This window comes from Numenius arquata, chromosome 8 (genome assembly GCF_964106895.1).
Source record: "Numenius arquata chromosome 8, bNumArq3.hap1.1, whole genome shotgun sequence".
Lineage (NCBI taxonomy): Eukaryota > Metazoa > Chordata > Aves > Charadriiformes > Scolopacidae > Numenius > Numenius arquata.
The window spans coordinates 29,534,055-29,553,194 of NC_133583.1; the positions used below are offsets into that span (position 1 = coordinate 29,534,055).

The following is a 19,140-nucleotide window of genomic DNA, read 5'->3' on the forward strand; positions in this document are numbered from 1 at the left end:
TAAATACTTAAAGGGAGGGTGTCAAGAAGATGAGAGGTGGTGGAGTCTTTGTCTCTGGAGACATTGAAAACCCACCTGGATGCCATCCTGTGCAACCTGCTCTGGGTGACCCTGCTTTGGGCAGGGGGGTTGGACTAGATGATCTCCAGAGGTCCCTTCCAATCCTATATCATTCTGTGATTCTGTAATCTGGTCTCCTCAGGGCAGGTAAACAATTGCTCTGTTACACTTGAGTGCAACCAGCATGTGCCCAGAGAGCGCGGATTGATATTGAAGTCTCCTTCTATCAGCTTTCTTGAAGGAAGAGGCTCTTTATTTAGCAGAATACTGAACTTGATGTTACATATAATTTTCAGCATTTCAAATATGATCAAGTTTAATGTCCGTTTAAAAAGTTTTAAGATTCAGCCCAAAACTTTTTAACCATTCCGTGATCAACCGAGTGGCAAAGTATTAAGCGTCCTTAATGCACAACCTGCGTGAGCAAAACTTAACTATGTTAAAGCAATTTCACAGCAAGTGACAGATGTGTACAAGCTGAATGGAAACGACTTAAGTCTAAAATGCGTAATTGCAGCTACTGTGAATCTCCAGCATGCCGGCACATTCCGTAGTCATTGCAACTCATCAACTCCATACTAAACATACAAGGCACAATAACCTATGGCATGCTGCCCATTCCCGGTCCACTGAATTAGCATTATAAAACCAGCAAACCAGAAGAAAATACCTTAGGAAATCACATAATGGTATAAAGCCTTGCTGGAATTATTACATGGACCTGTCGGAACAGGTCCAGCGGAGGGCCACAAAGATGATCAGAGGGATGGAGCACCTCCCCTATGAAGACAGGCTGAGGGAGCCGGGGTTGTTCAGCCTGGAGAAGAGAAGGCTCTGGGGAGACCTCATAGCAGCCTTCCAATATCTGAAGGGAGCCTACAGGAGAGCCGGAGAGGGACTCTTTGTCAGGAGATGTAGTGACAGGACAAGGGGTAATGGTTTTAAATTGGAAGAGGGGAGATTTAGATTAGATATTAGGAAGAAATTCTTTCCTGTGAGGGTGGTGAAGCACTGGAACAGGCTGACCAGGGAAGTCGTGGATGCCCCATCCCTGGAGGTGTTTAAGGCCAGGCTGGATGGGGCTTTGAGCAACCTGCTCTAGTGGAGGTGTCCCTGCCCATGGCAGGGGGGTTGGAACTCGATGATCTTTAAGGTCCCTTCCAACTCTAACCATTCTATGATTCTATTCAGAGGCAAGGAAATTTGGTTAGCCATTCCATGCTGTCTGACGCTGCTGTGCCAAGGATCTGCAAACTGCTGCTCTTGCATGTTTTAGGAAATTGGTTCTATCATCGGACATTATTTACCGAAGTGACATGCATTTTAGTGCCTGCTTGTGTAGGTTTATGGTTCATCCTGGAATCATGTATCAATAGCATCCTATCTAGGCCACCGGGATTTGCAGTAAAAGGCAGACTGGACAGGAAGATATGGCCCTGAAGGCTAAGCCATGTGAACCCCATGGTGTCTCAACATGCCTTGTAGAAGGCAGTGTCCTATTTGAAGGACTTTTCAGGTGGTTCTTCCTTCGTGAAAAATGTTGGAGACTATTTCTAATGGACTTCGATCCCATGATACCTACTACATGTACAATCAGTGGTCTTTAAAGTAGTCTCCATGGAAACTTCAAAGGCTCTAAGTGTCTCCAAGGGGAAGTGGATTTTGAGGTAGGGATTACAAGTGACACATAGGCAAGAGGAGATGGCAGTGCTGTGCATCTTGATGGGCCAAGGAAAATAGACAGGACATGCATGCCTACAGGCACACCCTGCATGCCTGCAGATGGATGTGAAAGCCACTGAGATTCTGGAGGGAGTCCAGAGAAGGGCAACGAAGCTGGTGAGGAGTCTAGAGAACAAGTCTTATGAGGAGAGGCTGAGGGAGCTGGGGTTGTTCAGCCTGGAGAAAAGGAGGCTGAGGGGAGACCTTCTCCCTCTCTCCAACTCCCTGAAAGGAAGTTTGTAGTGAGGTGGGTGTCAGTCTCTTCTCCCAACTAACAAGCAATAGGACAAGAGGAAATGGCCTCAAGTTGTGCCAGGGGAGGTTTAGATTGGATATTAGGAAAAATTTCTACATCAAAAGGGTTATCAAAGACTGGAACAGGTTGCCCAGGGAAGTGGTGGAATTGCCATCCCCGGAGGTATTTAAAAGACGGATATACGTGGTGTTTAGGGACATGGTTTAGTGATGGTTTTGTCAGTGTTAGGTTGATGATCGTACTCGATGATCTGAAAGGCCCCTTCCAACCTAGACAATTCTATGATTCCATCTCCTCCACAACTTCTGCTGGAGCCTCCTGCCACCTTCTGCTCCCAGATTTCTGAGACTGGCGAGGGGTAACCCCGGGGTTCCCTCCTGGGCAGGCCAGGAGGGCGGCTGGAGGGTGCCAGAGGGAGAGAGTAGGGGAGGAGCAGGGTCCGGAGGAACCCTCCCGTCGCCAGGGCCCGACCTCCTTTTTGGCGGCGGCGGCGGCGGCGGGCGAGAGGCGGCGCCTGCGGGAGGAAGCGGGGCCGGGCCGGGCCGGGCGGCGGCGGCGGCGGCGGCGACGCTCCCCGGCAGCGCTCCCCGTCAGCTGCCCCGCGCCGCCGGCAGCATGGGAGGCTCTTCCTCCAGCCTGCTGGACGAGAGCAAGTGCACCTACATCCGAGGTAGGGCTCGGCGTGGGGGGAGGCCAAGCGGCCGGCTGCCTCCCGAGACTTTTTCTGCGAGCACCGGGCGGGGAAGGGAGAAGCGCGTTTGCATCCAGCCGATGGGCTTTCTGGTGGGAAAGCTGGCAGAAAAAGCCCCCGAGGGGCGAGGGGAGGAAACGCTGAGCCGGGAACCCCGGGCACCGGGCAGGGCTCGGGGAGCCGGTGGGATCAGCGGGATTTGGGCGCGCAGCTGGGCTGGTTTGGAGGGGGACAGTGTCCGATGGGGTTTTGAGCAGACGGTTTTTTAAATGGCAATGCTTTAAAAGTTCCCGATGGGCGAGTTGAAACGCGCCTCGCGGTAGGCGGTAAAAACTTTAAAAAGTGTGGAGAGATGCGACCTGAAACTGTGTGACAGTAAGGTCTCAGTTCCCCCGCACCACCAGCTGAAAGTTTTAAAGCACTAGATTTCACCGAGGTAGGTTGGATCGAGACCATAAGACTTGACTTTTTTTGCAAAGCCCGTTGAAGTCTGTGGAAAAACTGCAGGTAAAGTATTCAAATTTGTGTAAGAACAATTTTTTATCCCTTTAAAATGTTAGGAGAGAGAAAACTGAAAAGAAAAAGAATAATTGCTTTAAGTTTATGCATATTACAGAATCACAGAATCTTACTATTAAACTACGAAGGAAGAGAGCGTAATTCTGTATTTTAGGAGGTATTTTTGTTATTTGAGTGTTAAAAGATGAAATACATCTTGCGCTTTCCTGTGTACCTGTGCTCCTTATGGGTAAGGTAGCAGGTAAAGTATTTACAAAGCAAATTTAAAGGGACGAGATTTACAAGTGAAATAAAAGTTTGCAGGTGAAAAGGAAGCCCTATTCCAGTATATTATGTATTATGCATCTGAAGCCTGCGAGAGTCCTTGCTGCTGTGGACTGGGAGATCAGACCCAAAGCTGATGATTCAGACCGTAGGGTGACTCCTGGGTGGTGCCCACAGCTGAGCTTGTCCTTTTATTCTGTTGCTTTAGGATTTTTTTGTGGTGTAGAGGGAGTGCAAATGTGAACTGCTCCTCTGTTAGGACTCTTTTGAAATCACAGTGAATCTTTCAAGAGATTGCCGTAGTGTGAAAGACGTCCAGATACTAAATGGCTTTCACCCAAAAAGCAGTCGGCAAAGCTGCAGACCTCACATGAGGAGATTTTTCTACAGTGTCCCCTCAGTGTTGTCATTTTCCTGCTGCCCTCTTGAGGGTGGTTTCAGGTCCCATTGGAGCCACGAGGGTGCAGCCCCCATGGATTTCTTTTTTTCTTTACGCTCATCCTGATGCTGTAGCTAAAATTGCACCTTCACAGTTCAGCATTTCAGTTTTCTGGTCCCTGACGTAGGGCAGCTGGGAGCATCTGAGAAGGCTGATGTCTAATTTCACTGAATTTTACTGAATTTTTTAGAGTTGGAAGGGACCATAAAGATCATCTAGTCCAACTCCCCTGCCGAAGCAGGATTTCCCAGAGCATGTCAGAGCATGTTACTCAGGACTGCATCCAGGCGGGTCTTGAAAATCTCCAGAGATGGGGACTCCACAACCTCCCTGGGCAGCCTGTTCCAGGGCTCTGTCACCCTCACTGTGAAGAAGTTTCTTCTCATATTTGAGTGGAACCTCCTATGTTCCAGCTTGTGCCTGTACTGCAAGGAAAAAAAAAAAGTAGGAGATTCAGAGAGTTTATTAGCTTCTTCACAGCTGTGCAAGAGGAAATCATGCGGGTCTTTGCCCTGGACATCATCTAGAATTAGAACAGGGAACTCATGCCAGAGGGTTGGGAAATCCATATCTGTTTGGGCACGTGTGAAACTGGACTGGATGTATGTATCTGAGACTTCCCTGTAGCTCAAAGGGTGGGTGCCTTTGCCTTGCTGAGAGCTGTGTGGCTCTTCTGACACATCTCTAGTTTGCCTACCACGTCTTTGCAGAGGCAAGTGATAATGCAAAATCATTGTGAAAAAAGGAATTAAACCATTGTGCCTATCCCCTGGGTCAAGTCTGCTGTTCTTGCTGTAAGGATGGATCCCCCATTCTAAAATCTTCCTTTGAAAAACAATGAGGCACTTTGTACAGAGGCTGCCTCAAAATTAGTACTTCCAAGAAGGAAAAGAAATTGGGAAGAGTATCTTAAGTCAAAATAGAGTGTGGTCCAGCCAGCCCGCTAAACCCATTGCTCCCGTTGAGGCTGGAGTCTGCAAGATTCAGACCTTGCTTATCTCTCTACATGTCTTGCTCTGATGTATGTCCAGAGCGAGTGCTGTAGTGAACTCTCCTCATTCGAAGAGGAAGTGGGCTGAATCACCGGTACTGTAGATTGAAAAAGCAGCACACTTTTTAGGTGGCTTTGCAAAAATTGGGTCAGTTTTACCAGGGGGGCTGGGAGTTTTGGGGTTTTTTTCCCACCAAAGATGATGCAGGGGGGTCTTTAGTAAAAAAGGAAGAGAGTTACCTGCTTTTTGTCAGTAGAACTCTCAATCCATAGTGCTTGAATGGCTCAGCTCTGGTGAGGGAGGTTGTGAGACAGGAGGCTCGAGGATGCTGCCTCGCACATCTTATTCAGACACTGCAGCCAGTGACATTCTCCAAACTTGGCACGTTTTGGGACGCTCACTCATATATCTGCAAGACAGAAAGACAAAAAATCCTGCATATGACTTCAAATGAATTTGGTCTAGATCATCTCTAGTGCTCACTCCCAGCCAGCATTTCGGTAAACAAATTTATACTTGCAATCTGTACATCCTTATTTTGGCACTAGATTTTTGCATCTCCTTTAGCATGGTTTGGCCATGACTCATGCCCCCCCCCTCCTTGTCTTCGCAGCAGAAGTTTGCTGTGATTAAACACTGGCATCCTTGGAGTTAGCTACTGCCACGCTAACCTCAACCTGCAGCAGAGAAAATTATTTGGATGAGATGTCAGCTCTGCGGGGGAGGAGGGGGTTAGGCAGAATTGCGTGGGACAGAGTTAAACATCACTGCTTGAATGCGTAGCAGGATGGCTGCATGGTTGTTGTCAGGATGGTGTAATTTAATTTCTTGTTGCCATAATGGTAATTTAATTTCTCTGAAGCCATGTCCCTGTGTTGTAAAGCCTTGTAGTTTATTTAGACAACACTTAAGCTAAAACGCAATATAACAAATGGAAATGAGGGACTGAGAACTAAAGGGGTGGATGCGTTTTTCAGCAATAAACTGGTAGGGTTTCTTCATCAACATACGTACAAATCTACAGGTTTTGAATTTCCAAAAGTCTGTTCGCTCACATTGTCTGAGGGATGAGAGGAGAACAAAACAAGGACAAAAATTATGTGACATGTAAAATTATGTAAAAAAAAAAAATAATGTAAAAACATACACGTAGGTGTTTGTATAAACCAACGAGAACATGGCCCTCGGCACAGGCACCCCCAGGTACAGCCTGAGAGACACTTCGCTCTGTGCCGTTCCCTGTGGATGAATAAGCACGAGCCTCGTCAGACCAGTTGGAGAAATGAATCCTAGAGACAATCATTAAGGCATCTTATGCAGAGTCTCGGTTACTCAATGCAAAGGCTGTGATTTCTCCCTAAACCTAATTCAACTTGTGTGCTCTTAAGGAAGAAGTGGTCGTATTGAACCAGCCAAACTGCAAACCGTTGAGAGTTGTGTATACTTTTACGTGGGGCAATATCTTGAGCCATACCTCAAAGATAATATAATTTTTGACATGGTAAAGTGTGTTGCCTGCAGCAAATAATGCCTAAGAAGAGAATAAATGATGCCAGTGAGTAATTTTCCAAATGGTCTTCGCTAGTGTGTTAGTGGTACATTACACATGAGGCTGTGTTTGCAATTGCAAGGGCAGAGATCATCCTTGTAAAGTTTGACTTAAGGACAGGTACTTCACAAGTTGCCTGAAGACTTATTCCGGGATGGCAGTATTTTGCAAAACAGTTTTTATACTCAGAAAACCTCTGCATGAAGAAACTATAGATATATATGTATATAGCATGAAGTTACATTTTGCAAGCCGTCACAAAATGTCTCTTTAAACTAGAAATTAATGAAAATTTGTCATTATTATGGGATGAAATTGTGAATAAAATGTCAGGACTCGATTTTCCTCGCTCCTACCTGAAGGAAATTAATATCATAGTAAAATAATGGAGAAATGAGAGTCATCAGAGACTCGTGTGAATGCTGGGGACAGCTTATGTCTGCTGGGAAAACAGTGGACCAATGGCGGAGGATATTTAGGGGAGAGTAGGAGGCCGTGTAGTGCCAGCGAGCAGGAGTGGGGCAGAAAGCCAGACCACATGCACTGCAGCATTACTAGTCTTGAAACCTTACAAGTTTCAAAGGTGTCTTCTGTTCTGTGTAGCACGAGCTTCTTTTTCTAACTGTACCTATGGAAAAATATTTTTTTCCGTTTATTTAAGATCCTTAAGATATTTTAAATGCGCACATGCTATATGCAGTAAAATTATTTAAAGCCTTCTGAAATTAAGAGAAATTTTTATAGTAATTCCTCTAGGTTTTGGACTGAGCCTTTAAAAAAGAAGGAAACACTTGTGGCGGAGATAATCCTTCTTTGTAGGATTTTTGTGGGGCTACATGGGAATTATTCAGGATGTGAGTGAAATAGATGGAGTCAAAAAATGGGAGTAATAATTAGGAGGCTGGAAGTTGGTCATGTGGAAAGACTTTATTAAAAAAATTCACACTTTCTGTTTGATGAGACATGGGCTAAACTTGTGATGGGAGGTATTCATTGAATTATTTGTCTGATGATATTTAACGAGTGTTAAACACAACAGGGAATGGTATAGGGCGATCATGGGGTGGTATGGACTCCGGGTGCAATCATGAAATTGAGAAAAATTATGAAAGTGCCTGTTAAAACAACTTAGCAGTATGCCCTGAGAGATTGTGCTGGAGGTTTCAAGATTGCTGATAGAAAGTTTTTGCCTTGGGTCTCTAATATTCGACAAGAAACGATTGAGGAAGCAGATCTCATAGCAGGGAGAAGGGAGAAATGGCCCTGAGAGTCTTTAGTGATTTCTCCATTTCTGCAATCTCAGCAGCAGCAGTAGAAGACCAAGCTCTGCTATGTCATATGTGGTCTGTTGGGATGACATTTTTTTAAATTTGGAGAGGTGGAGAGATTTCAAGTACCCAACGCCAGTAATTTCAACAAGTACATCTTCAAAAGAGTTTAGCATACAAAAGCCTAAACTTCTCTGAAGGCTATTTTTTTATTAAAGGTGCTCAGTGTGCTTCACCATATCCAGTTTACCCATTGCTATAAACATAAAGCTGTCCAGAGGATGAGGCTTCGTAGTCATTTGCTTTTGATTTGTTTGTTTAAATGCAGTTTTTCTCCCTCTCTCCCTCCCAACCATCTCATTGCTTGTCCAGGCAGATGGGACAGCCTGGCCAAGGGATGCAGCGATGGTGCTGTGACCCTGTGGCACCCAGGGATGCACCCTGCGGGTTTCCCCATTGTTCAGGACTTTCTTCCAAGCAGACCTTCCAGCCGTTCTTTTCATTCGACAGTGAAGGCTATTACTTAATGTCTGTAAGAAATTTCTTTCTAGTCATTTGTTTTGCCTATGAATTTCAGTATGGTACTAATTAAGATGAGGTTCTTTTGCACGAGGATAAAACACTTTAGATGTGTTCGTACAAGATGCAGCATACTTAAAGAAAGCAGATAGACTCCTCCCATTCTGTCGAGTTTTAGAGACTGAAGAGGAGCCTGGATACCCCTTAACTTAAAAGACAAGATAAGGAAATCAGTCACAAGCCTTACACGAAACGGTCTGAACAAATACTATCGGTTGTAGAGATAAGTCCCACTGACTTGGAGGGAGATAGCCCGAGTGCCTGATACAGCTCTGGAGTGAAATTCTTGCCAGCAGCCAGCCAGTGTGCACATAGCCATGAGCAGGGATGCTAGAGGATGGAAGAATAACTTGGAATTAATTGTGGAAAAATTGGCCTTCTTTGGATAGGCACTCAGACTGGATATTGGATTTTCTGCTTTAAACTGTTGCATAGTCCTTCTGGTTTTAATTTGGTGTACGACTGCAAGTATAACAGAGTTTTGTAAAAAACCTGGCTGCCTTTTCTTTCAGCCTGTTACAAACTATGTCTTGCTGTGTTTTGGAAATCCTCTGTCTTTCGTTTTCTGCAGGTGAGCATCGCTGTAGCACCATATAGAGCAGGAGTGTGGTGTCTCTCTGGACTTACCAGCATCTACTTTGTAGCTCTTAGAGAGTGCTTTTCATTTTCACATTCTGAGGTTTATGGTAAAAGCTGATATGATTTTTCTGTGATTCCCAAAATCTAAAGAAGAGGCAGAGTAATATTTTCTTTTACAAACACATATTGAATCCAGAATTCATGATTGCAGGTTAGCACTTAGCAAGTACTATCTAGTCCAATCCAAATAGGCATAAATACCCATGGAAAGAAAAACAGAAGTGAAATTGGTAGGAAATTAAAATTTCAATATGGATATGAGTTTCTAGTCTTCATTATGTTCATCTTGCTAAGTGTCCAAGTTCTTGAAGACCTAAAGAAATGATATTTTGAAGAAAAATCCTTTTGGCTTTACTTGCTTTCTGGGAAGTTTTAGACTTCAGATAGGTTGTTGCTGTTGGAGCCAGTGGCAGGCTTTCATCCCGTAGTCTTAATAAATAGTGCCTGTCTGTGTTGGAAAGGAGATGCAGCTTCTCTGTGGTTCTTGTATTCTTTGATTCGGGGGCTGGACACTTTATCTTAGCTTCAGACTAAATGCAAGCAAAAGGCATCCAGGGATGTGATTGATGGGAAAGGTATTTGCCACCCAACCTGAAGAGAATCTACTGTGCTTGGTAACTTCCAGATTTCAGCTTTGGGAGATTAAGGCAGGAGATACCTTCTTTATTCAGTTTCCAGTGCTCATATAGTCCCATTTATTAACTTCTTTCAAAAGTACCGTGAGCAATTTTGGAAGTTTACAGTTACAGTCATGTTTTCCTGCAACGGGCATGGTCAAGAATTTCCCTAATCAAAGTGGGAGGTTAGATTTTGTTCTTCGGTTTGTCAATAAAAGGATTGTTCGTGATTGCTTCCCATTACCTTCGGTAAATGGCTCGAGGTTGTCATAAACCCAGAAATCTCAGTTATCCGTTTTGTGGCACGCCTCCTTTTTCTGCCAAAGCGGCTGGGAGGCCAGGTTAGGCTCCATGCCCATTCAGCAGAATCATCTCGAGCTCTCTACACCAAAGCAAACTGTAGTGCTTGCACAAGAACTAACCTTAAAGATGAAGTGCCACATAACGCTTGCTACAGAGCCTGGGTTTGAAAACCGAAAGGTGGTTTCTTTCTGGGAAAGAAGGTCTTTTTCTGATAGTATGTGTAAAGGGAAACCAACCTCTGGGGTGGTGGGGGAAGGCATGTGGCATTTTTCATGCTTTTCTTCTGTCTGTGTAGAAGAAACTATGTACAACATTGAATTAAGCACAGGTATCAATGGAAAGAGCTTCTTCTCAATAGAAAAAGTGAGAAATATGCTCACATTTGCTCAAAAAACCTGTAAATGAGAGGCACACTGTAGGTGTGGAGTCTGATGCTTCTTGCACTTGATATTTTCCAAAACCGTGGAGATTGGAGGTTCTTTAATTAGGGCAGCTTGGCCACAAATTATAAGCCAGTCTTCGCATCTGATAGAAATTTTATTGATATTAAAGGGAGAAAAAGCAAGCTCTGAGATGCTTAGAGCAGCTTTGTTGTTGATGCCTTTGGGCAGTAGCAGCTGAAAAGCCAGTGTCTAGATCGGGAAGGATGATACTCATAAGAAATGTGGTCATGGCTGCTTTTAAAGTACAGCAGCATTTCTTTCTACAGCTTTTTCCTTTGCATATAATAAATGTTCTGTTCTCTTCACACTTAAAGAACAATTAAAAGTGGCTTCGAGTTTTTGAACATGCATGCAAGCATTTTAGTTGCTTTTGCAGTTAAAGGGCAGTGATGAAATGAGGCCAGCTCTTATGTAAAAGCAAGATCAAAGCTTGTGGAAATGGCTCAAACTTGTGTGAAGAAAGGGCTTGCCTGTTTGGGTTTTCTAAAAACTTTATCCTGTTTCTTTTTTTTTATTAGTCTTACTTATATTAAAAAAAAAAAAGAAGTTTGATGCTGATTCTGTACTAATGCTTAACTTGATAGGTATAACCTAAGATTTTGGTGAATTAGTTTCTCCGGGTATCTATTTATTTATCTTCCCAGGCGTGAGTCGTGATCTGTCCTTCAGAATAAATTCTGCTTTTGAGATTTATGCAAAGTGAGCACGTGAGCTGATCTTCAAGTTGTTCTTTCTCTATGTCATTGCTTAAAAAGTGAACATGATGCATCCTCCCCATGATGGTTTCTGGCCAGGTGGCATGCTGAGAAAAGCCACCCACATCAGTGCCTGGCCTGTGTTTGGACTCTCCACTGACACCACCAGCAGCAGTGATGCCTTTTCAAATGATGGTGGACTTGTAAGGAGATCATTGGTGCCAGCATAAGACCATCAGTTCATAGCTTCCCAAAAATGCGGCTCTTTTTTTCAGGTTCATTCCGTATTGTGTTTCTAAGGTCAATGCCTGTTTTGACCATGGCTCTCATGCATTGTGACAGACAACTTGCAGAACAGGTCATCTGTGCCTGAATTGGACATTCGTTGTGTGCGGGGTGTGTTGTTCCTCACAAAGAGCGTTCCTGGTACAAAAACGACCTAAGGCAATCCTTGTTGCTTGCTATTTGCTGTTTAAGCAGGCAAACACACAATCTTTGCTAAAGGTTCAGAGTAAGGAAGGTGTGGGACCAGGGAGTGCCAGGTCTAAGAGAAGCAGCCTGTGCCTATCCCCGGAGCAGGGTCAGGCCTCTGCAGCAGTTCCAGCTGCACCGTGCTGTTGTGTCCCGGCCAGGCAGAGTTAATGGCTATGAAACGTGCTAGGGACCAGCTGGACTTTTAAGCACTCGTGATCACTAAATTCTTTCACAGCAGCCTTAGGAAAAAAAAAAGTCTACAACTTCTTTACATTATAAAAATATCTGATATTTCCCACGAAGGTTTACGTTCCCCAGGTCAAGGTAGCTACAAGTTTTGCGGAGCTCAAAAGCCATCTCTGTCCATGCATACGGTTTCTAAAGCTGCCCTGCTCTCTGCCTGGGATGGTTCATTTGCTGGAGTAGTGCCTTCCTGGATTTACTGCTGGTTTTTAGTTCTGTGTGCTTGGGATCCCAGCTAAAAAACTGGCCTCGTGCTGTATCTAGAAACTTGCTGCCTGCCAAGGAGCCTTTCCTTACTTTTTTCAGAGATATATGGGCATCATTGCTTCAAATTTACAAAAGATGCCACCACCATCCTACCACTCGGCATCCAGCTCACCCATCCCTCTCTTTTTAGCTAGGACTCTTCCACAGCCCCTCTCATCTGTTACGTTAGAAAGGAATTTTTAAAGCTTTACGTGATATTTTCCTTCCTCTATGTGAAACCACAGTTGCTATTTTTGCTGCAGTTCTCTGCAGAGCTTTTTCACGATGTTGGTAACTGAAGACCCGATTCTTGAAGCAGCGTTCGGGACGTTAAATATCTTAGATGAACGTTGTCTAAAGACCAACCTTTTATTGAACATAATAGAGAGGATCCTTGCATATTTTCACTTGATATTCCACATATTGCAGTGGTCACACTGGAGAAAAGGCAAGCTTTCATAATCCCCATGCAAAGATTTAATGACAGGGTCTGCACAAAGGAAAAAAAAAAAGACTTTTTTGCTCTTAGGGGTATTCTGTAAAGTAATATCATTGTCTGTAATTTAGTCTGCCAGACACTTTCCACTGTTTTCAGTTGCAAATGGGGCTTTGCCAGCCTTCAGCTGTTCAGACTGAAGTTTCCATGCTGAGTGCCTCAAATTGCATTTTTGAGAAAACTGCAGCTAAAATGGATGAGGTGGGTGGGTTTTTTTGAGAATTAAGCTACAGAAATCGTGGTTTTCCTCCCTTTGGATGTTCTGTTGAGCAGCACAGGCAAATCCTGCAATAAGAGGGAAGGAGTTGGGAGCCGTAGAGCTGGAATAAGGGAAACCAGAGGTGAGTGGGAGGGGTTTCTAACCCCTGCCAGTGTTTACCTGCTGAAATAAACCCCATTGTTTCCACATTTGCCCTCTGTGCGGTCTGGCAAATAGCTGTGAAACCCACAGCTTTTCACCCCCCTAGACAAAGGTGATGCCACAAAGCAAGCACAACTTTCTGCCATATAAGCTTATGGTGTTAGCTGAAAAGGTCCACTGATCTGAAGCCTTGAACTCACTGCTGATGGTCAAGGGAGACCAGGATGCAAAAGCAGCTTCTAGGTATATTTTTTCTATTGGCTTCATTCAGTAGGAAGCCCCAGATTTGTTGTTTGGGTTTTTTTTTTTTTCCATTCTGAAATTTCCTGTAGACCTGCGAAGCTACAGAGTGCAGTGCAGACAATAGTCAGCTGATCTTCCCACTGAGATACTCTGATAGGTGGTGGTATTTAAGTCATATATGAGGAGTTATGGCTGTTAATTTGGGGCTTGACAGACCTAGTGCTTAATTTTTCAGGGAATTGGCCATTTTAATGCTCACCCAGATTTCCAGCTGGGTTCTTGCCGTGTTCAGTTGTGGCTGTGGGCACTAAGTACTTCTGCAAATCAGAAAAAGAAGGAGGCAGAAGCCACCTAGGAGCTTCGGCCATAAGTCCATTTTGTCCAGCTTTACATTTTGTACAGGCCACAGAGAAAGGATCTGATTCTTTGGGGTGGCCTTAAATATAAATTGAGTCCCTGCTATTTCCACTACAAACCACCATAAAGGGGGCAGGTACAATACTGGGTTGATTAGAAGACAGCATTTTTAGATGTGATTGTAAAGAAAAGTAACTTTAACCACTGCTGCACGTGCTCTGTTGGTGTTTACTTTCAGCCTGGGAAGCAGCAGTAAAACTACTGACTGGAAGAGTGTTTGAGGTTAGTCACGGTTTTTGAGTGTGGCTGGAGGGAGGTATCCAGATATCAGGGTTGCATTTCACGTCTCTGCAAGGAGCAGCCCCAAAATCATCCTGTTTGCCAGCTGATCTGAGTTGATGGTGGTTTTTAAGGTGCTTTTGGAGGAGAAAAGAGAGAAAAGGAGAAAAGACTCGTAGAATGGTTTGGGTTGGAAGGGACCTTAAAGATCATCTAGTTCCAACCCCCCTGCCTTGGGCAGGGACATAGACCAGGTTGCTCAAAGCCCCATCCAGCCCGGCCTTGAACACTTCCAGAGATGGGGCATCCACAGCTTCTCTGGGCAACCTGTTCCAGTGTCCCACCACCCTTTAAAAGTGTTAAATGCACACAGAGAAGGGGGCTGTCTGAATTAAGGACACAGAGGAGATGCAAGTACTTGATTTTCATGTGATTTAAAATGTAATCGTGGTGGTGTAGTTATTTGCCTTTTATTCTTACCAAGTTTGATAATTTACAGTGGGCTTTTCAGTTATGGCCGGGAAACAGGGAATCATCTGGAGTTTCCTTTACCCATCTTGTGGCCCACAGTGAAGACCCTTGTTTGCAGAAGGTAAAATGATCATGCCATGAAATTGCGCCAAGAGCAGTGGTCTGTAACGCTGCCATATTTTTAATGGAGAAGGGAGGGGTAAGACTGAGACTATGCTATTTCCTACAAAATGGTGTTGAAAACATTGCTCCAAAACTAAACATTACCCGAAAAGCAAAAGGAAAGTAGCAAATGTCAGCAAGCATGGTGGAGGCATGTCCACTGCCCATGAAGGCTGGAATTAGCAGATAGTTGTGTGTGGAGGAAGACATGACACACTGAAGCAAATCTTTGAAAAAACCAATATACAAAAGTAACACAGCTGCTGGATTGTTCATGGGGAGTTTTATACGCACCAAACCGGTCTGTGGCATTTCATAGATCAGACCTTTGACACGTTGCTCAGTGTTATAATGTACCAAAGTGAGTGATAGGTGGGTGCACGCCTCCTGGTGTAGCTTCGAATCCCTTGTATGGGAGGCTTGCTAGATGAGAGCCAAAGGTTGCTCTTGCCCCAGCATCTTTTGGTTTAAAAAAAGATAAACAGTCAGAAATCCTGTGAAGCAAACCTGTATGTGCTGCACAGGGGGATGCAATCCAGGGAAATCAACCCGATTAATCCAAGTGTGGACTCGGGGAAGGGGGATGTATATCCATTTGAATACGAAGCATAATAAATCATCTCTTTACCTCAAAAATCTGCAATTTTCTATCCAAAGCAGGTTGGCAAGCTATGTTAGCCTCCTTGTCTGTATATGCAGCTTGTGGTATAAATCAAACGTTACGATTTGGAGAGAGGTCTTGAGCAGGTTGGTGAAAGGCCACAGGACAGTGGCTGCCAGTTTCCGTGAGCCTTATCTAAGCCCGACTGATATGTGAAAGGTATTTGAAGCCCATGCCAAAGTCTTGATTAAGCCATCACAATGCATTTAATACAAGAAATTGATCTCTAGGAAGTTCAAAACCTTTTTGAACTATAGAAGCAAATCATACGCTAAGTAGAAAATGCTGTTAATAGCTGCTTCCATCAGCCTGTTGGTCAAAAACAGACTGAGGAAATGGGGAAGGATATCAGTGTCCATATGGACTGATGCAGAAATTGAGCATCTCTCTCTTTGGATATCAAAATCAAGGCGACTTGAATACTTGAATCCTAATTTAACCTTACTTCTAGATGCATGATGCTTCACCAGTTTGCTGCATTGGCCACACTGCATTTTTGGGCCAGTATTAGGGTTTGTCTTCCGTTTCTCTCATTCCTTTTGAGATAAGTATTTTAATTATGTGGTGGATGTTTTCCTTAGGGAATGACTGCAGCATGCTTGCTGTGTTTCATGGTACATAATTGCTGTGCCGTTGGAGGGACCGTGGGTATTTCATTAGCACAGCAGTTCCTTTGCCAGTTCAATTGTCCTCATTACGGGGCTTCCTCAGAAGCTACAAGAAGAAAGGCCTCCATGGCCTCCTTTGGTTCTCTACCAAAGCTTCAATCCCTTCCTCCTGCTTTTGGGTTTCAATGGCTTTTTAGCTGAGAGCAGGACAGCACAAGCTGCTTTCAAACAATGTTCCAACAAACCCAAGGGAAGCGGTGGGGAGGAAGAGTGCCCAGAACAAAATTCACAGAGTCACAGAATGATATGGGGTTGGAAGGGACCTCTGGAGATCATCTAGTCCAACCCCCCTGTCAAAGCAGGTCCACCCAGAGCAGGTCCCACAGGAACATGTCCAGGCGGGTTTTGAATGTCTCCAGAGACAGAGACTCCACCACCTCCCTGGGCAGCCTGTTCCAGTGCTCTGCCACCCTCAAAGTAAACAAGTTCCTCCTCATGTTTAGATAGAATTTCCTGTGTTCAAGTTTGTGCCCGTTACCTCTCGTCCTGTCACTGGGCACCAGTGAAAAAAGACTGTCCCCATCCTCTTGACACCCACCCTTTAAGTATTTATAGGCATTGATCAGATCCCCCCTCAGTCTTCTCTTCTCCAGACTAAAGAGACCCAAGTCCCTCAGCCTTTCCTCGTAAGAGAGATGTTCTAGTCCCCTCATCATCTTTGTAGCCCTCTGCTGTACCCTCTCCAGCAGTTGCCTGTCCTTCTTGAACTGGGGAGCCCAGAACTGGACAGAATTGAAGCAGTATATCCTGTGAAACGCACGAGGTCTGCAACAAAAGAAGCTTCTGTAGAAGACTTTGGAGATTGGGCATTTGGGGCTTGACGTGTTCCCTTGGGAGCTGTGGCCAAGTAGTGGTAAACTGAAGCAGCCCAGTGAGAAGCAGCACTGGGATTTGTTTGAGGAAGAACTTGGGTTCAAAGTGAATGAAGAAGGAAGGCCCTCATCTGAATTTATCACCAACTTCCCTTATGCGTGGAAAAACATGAAGCCGCTCAGCACATCTCGTACTAGAATGGGGATGTCCACACTGAGATACAAGGGAGTTACCAACATAAACAAACATACAAAACCAATGTGTCAAATACTACGTGGTAATTTTGAGCAAGAGCTTGTGGTTTGTTAGTTATTAATCTTGCTACGTGGTTTTTCCTTAGCGTGCCTTAAATATGTAGGCAGCAGGAAGCGTGGTCAACGGCAAAGTCGATGTGCTCTTTCTGTAACACTTGGCACTGGCAGGTGTTACTTTCGTGCATGTAAACTGCAATGAGACTTGCCTTGGAGGGTGTTCTGACAGCCAGGTCTCACAGGGTGCTGTGGCTGAACGGCGTAGGTGCACGCTGGCTGGGTTTTTATTGTTATTGTCTGCAAAAGAGCGATTTTTAAAATGAAATCCAGCCCCTCTGATAGCCGAGGTGTCTGGAGTTCTGCTGTTGGAAGGGAGACACGATTTTCTGAGAGACTGAACCAAAAATAAATTTAAAGCTGAATGCGAAGATGCTATACAAAACGTCAGGTTGAGTTTCTGTGATCATAACGTACAGTGGTGCAGGCTGAGCCGATGCTAGGGATATGAGTGTGCACCGCCTTGGGAGGATGTGAAAGACATATTTCAGATGGGGCCCATCTCTCTATTCATAGTTTTAACTTCTTTTGGATGATGGGAATGGAGACATCTGTAAAAAGTAATAAGTCCCCTTTCCTTCCAGAACAAGGCTATGAGTTTTCCAGCTGTTGGTTAAGACAGGTTTTCCTGTTGAAATAGCTTTTGTCTGATGTAAGTCTAAAACAATATGGTTATGGTAACTGAAAATATTTCTTTGTCAGTTCTGTCCCCTGTTAGTTTTAGTTGTAAATCCAAGTATTTCTATTCATTGTTGCTTCTCGTAGCAGCTGTTTGATTTTTTTAAGACCTTATGGAGTCTTCCAGTAAAGTGCATGCTGCTGATAAAATGCTGTATTGCTTATATTCTGCATTTTCTTTACCATATTGTGTGGCTTACTTGCTTTTATATTCGTAGTGGATTCTCATGATTACAGAACTTGCTCTTGCTTTCCTTCAGAAGTCCTGTCATCTTGAATAATGCAAAAACAAGCCCATAATATTGATTCATGTGGTTCTTGGTTGCAACCACAATAACATGGACTGTGCCATATATTTATCAGCTGACGCCATTCTATATTCATAAAACATGCCTTGGGATCTTTTTTTAGATCAGTAGAGTTTAAAGATTAGCTTATTAGGCATCTCTCTGATGTGTAATTATTCCGGACTGAATAATATGTTAACCAGAAGATATGCAATATATATACAGTAGACAAGCAAAGAAGACTATATGTATAAAAAATGAGTTTTCCAGAGCAACTTTGCAAAAAAGGTAGTTCTAATGCATTTTAAATCCTTTTATTTTTATTTAAAAAACTTAAAAAAAAAAGTTTGCTAGCTAGTGAAGCAGTTTTACTTTTGTATCTTATGTGTTTCTTTGCTATAATTCTGTTTTCTTTCAGTTTCAAGATAATGGTATTATAAAAACTAGAGGAACCCTATGAAATGAAGAGTTTAAAAAGCATGTTAGGGTGTCCGCTCAATCCTGAAGCCAGGGCTGCATTATGTCCTCCAACTTTCTTTGCATTGCTCTGTACTAGTTGTTCTTGAATGAGATAAGATCTCATGCTTCCATTTTTTTCTTGCAGAAAGTTCTACTGAAGCACACTAAGCAGATATTTTAATACATCCAAGCAAAAATTGTAATTTTTTAGAACTTCAGTTGGCATTTAGACTTTCAGCTTGGCTTCAGAGGTGCTGAGCACCCACCTGGTGCTGGTGGTTGGTATTCAGCAGTTCTGGAAACATGTGAAGTTGCACACTGGTGGCAGCAAAAGCCATTTCCCAAAAATGCTTTTGAACCTTCAACCATGTATACTATCCTCTTAGTGACAGAGGTACTTCTAAAAGTGAAATTATTACAATACAAGGACCTGACTTCGTTACTGATTCAAAAGAGGTTGTAAGAAGATGATCGTCTCCTGGACTGTAGTTTTTCGTGGCTGTTAGCTAAGGCACATGGTCTCAGACGGACATGCCGGCTCGCAAAATTGGAAACTGGTATGTTAAATCTGTGGCCTGTGTTTTGTTGTCCTGACCTCTGAATTTCTGAGACATGCCAAAAAAAAAAAAAAAAAAAAAAAAAAAAGTCATGACTCAATTTAAATCCAAAATTTGGAGCCAGAAGGTTCAACCTGACTGACTCATTTTCAAAGGCTTGGTGCATCTTTGCTAGTCAAGCTCAGTGTAAAGCGGAGACCGTAAGATGCACTTTTTCAATGTTGTTTCTGCTAGTGGCCGTGGGTTTTGCATTGGAAATCATAAAGAATCCGTGAATCATATTGGTGGTTATTGTGAATACAGTTTTCCAAAAATCCTGGCCTGTTCTTATTCTATCATCC

General features: G+C 43.8%; 1 protein-coding gene across 1 annotated transcript in view; it reads left to right on the forward strand.

Moving 5' to 3' along the window:
• Positions 1–2,583: 2,583 nt before the first annotated feature.
• The window catches only part of NIBAN1 (niban apoptosis regulator 1), a 74,198-nt gene continuing 57,641 nt past the window's right edge, over positions 2,584–19,140 (forward strand). Inside the window, exon 1 of the mRNA XM_074151304.1 lies at positions 2,584–2,708. Within this exon, the coding sequence (XP_074007405.1) occupies positions 2,654–2,708 (55 nt within the window). The 5' untranslated portion in view covers positions 2,584–2,653. The remainder of the gene's footprint in view (positions 2,709–19,140) is intronic.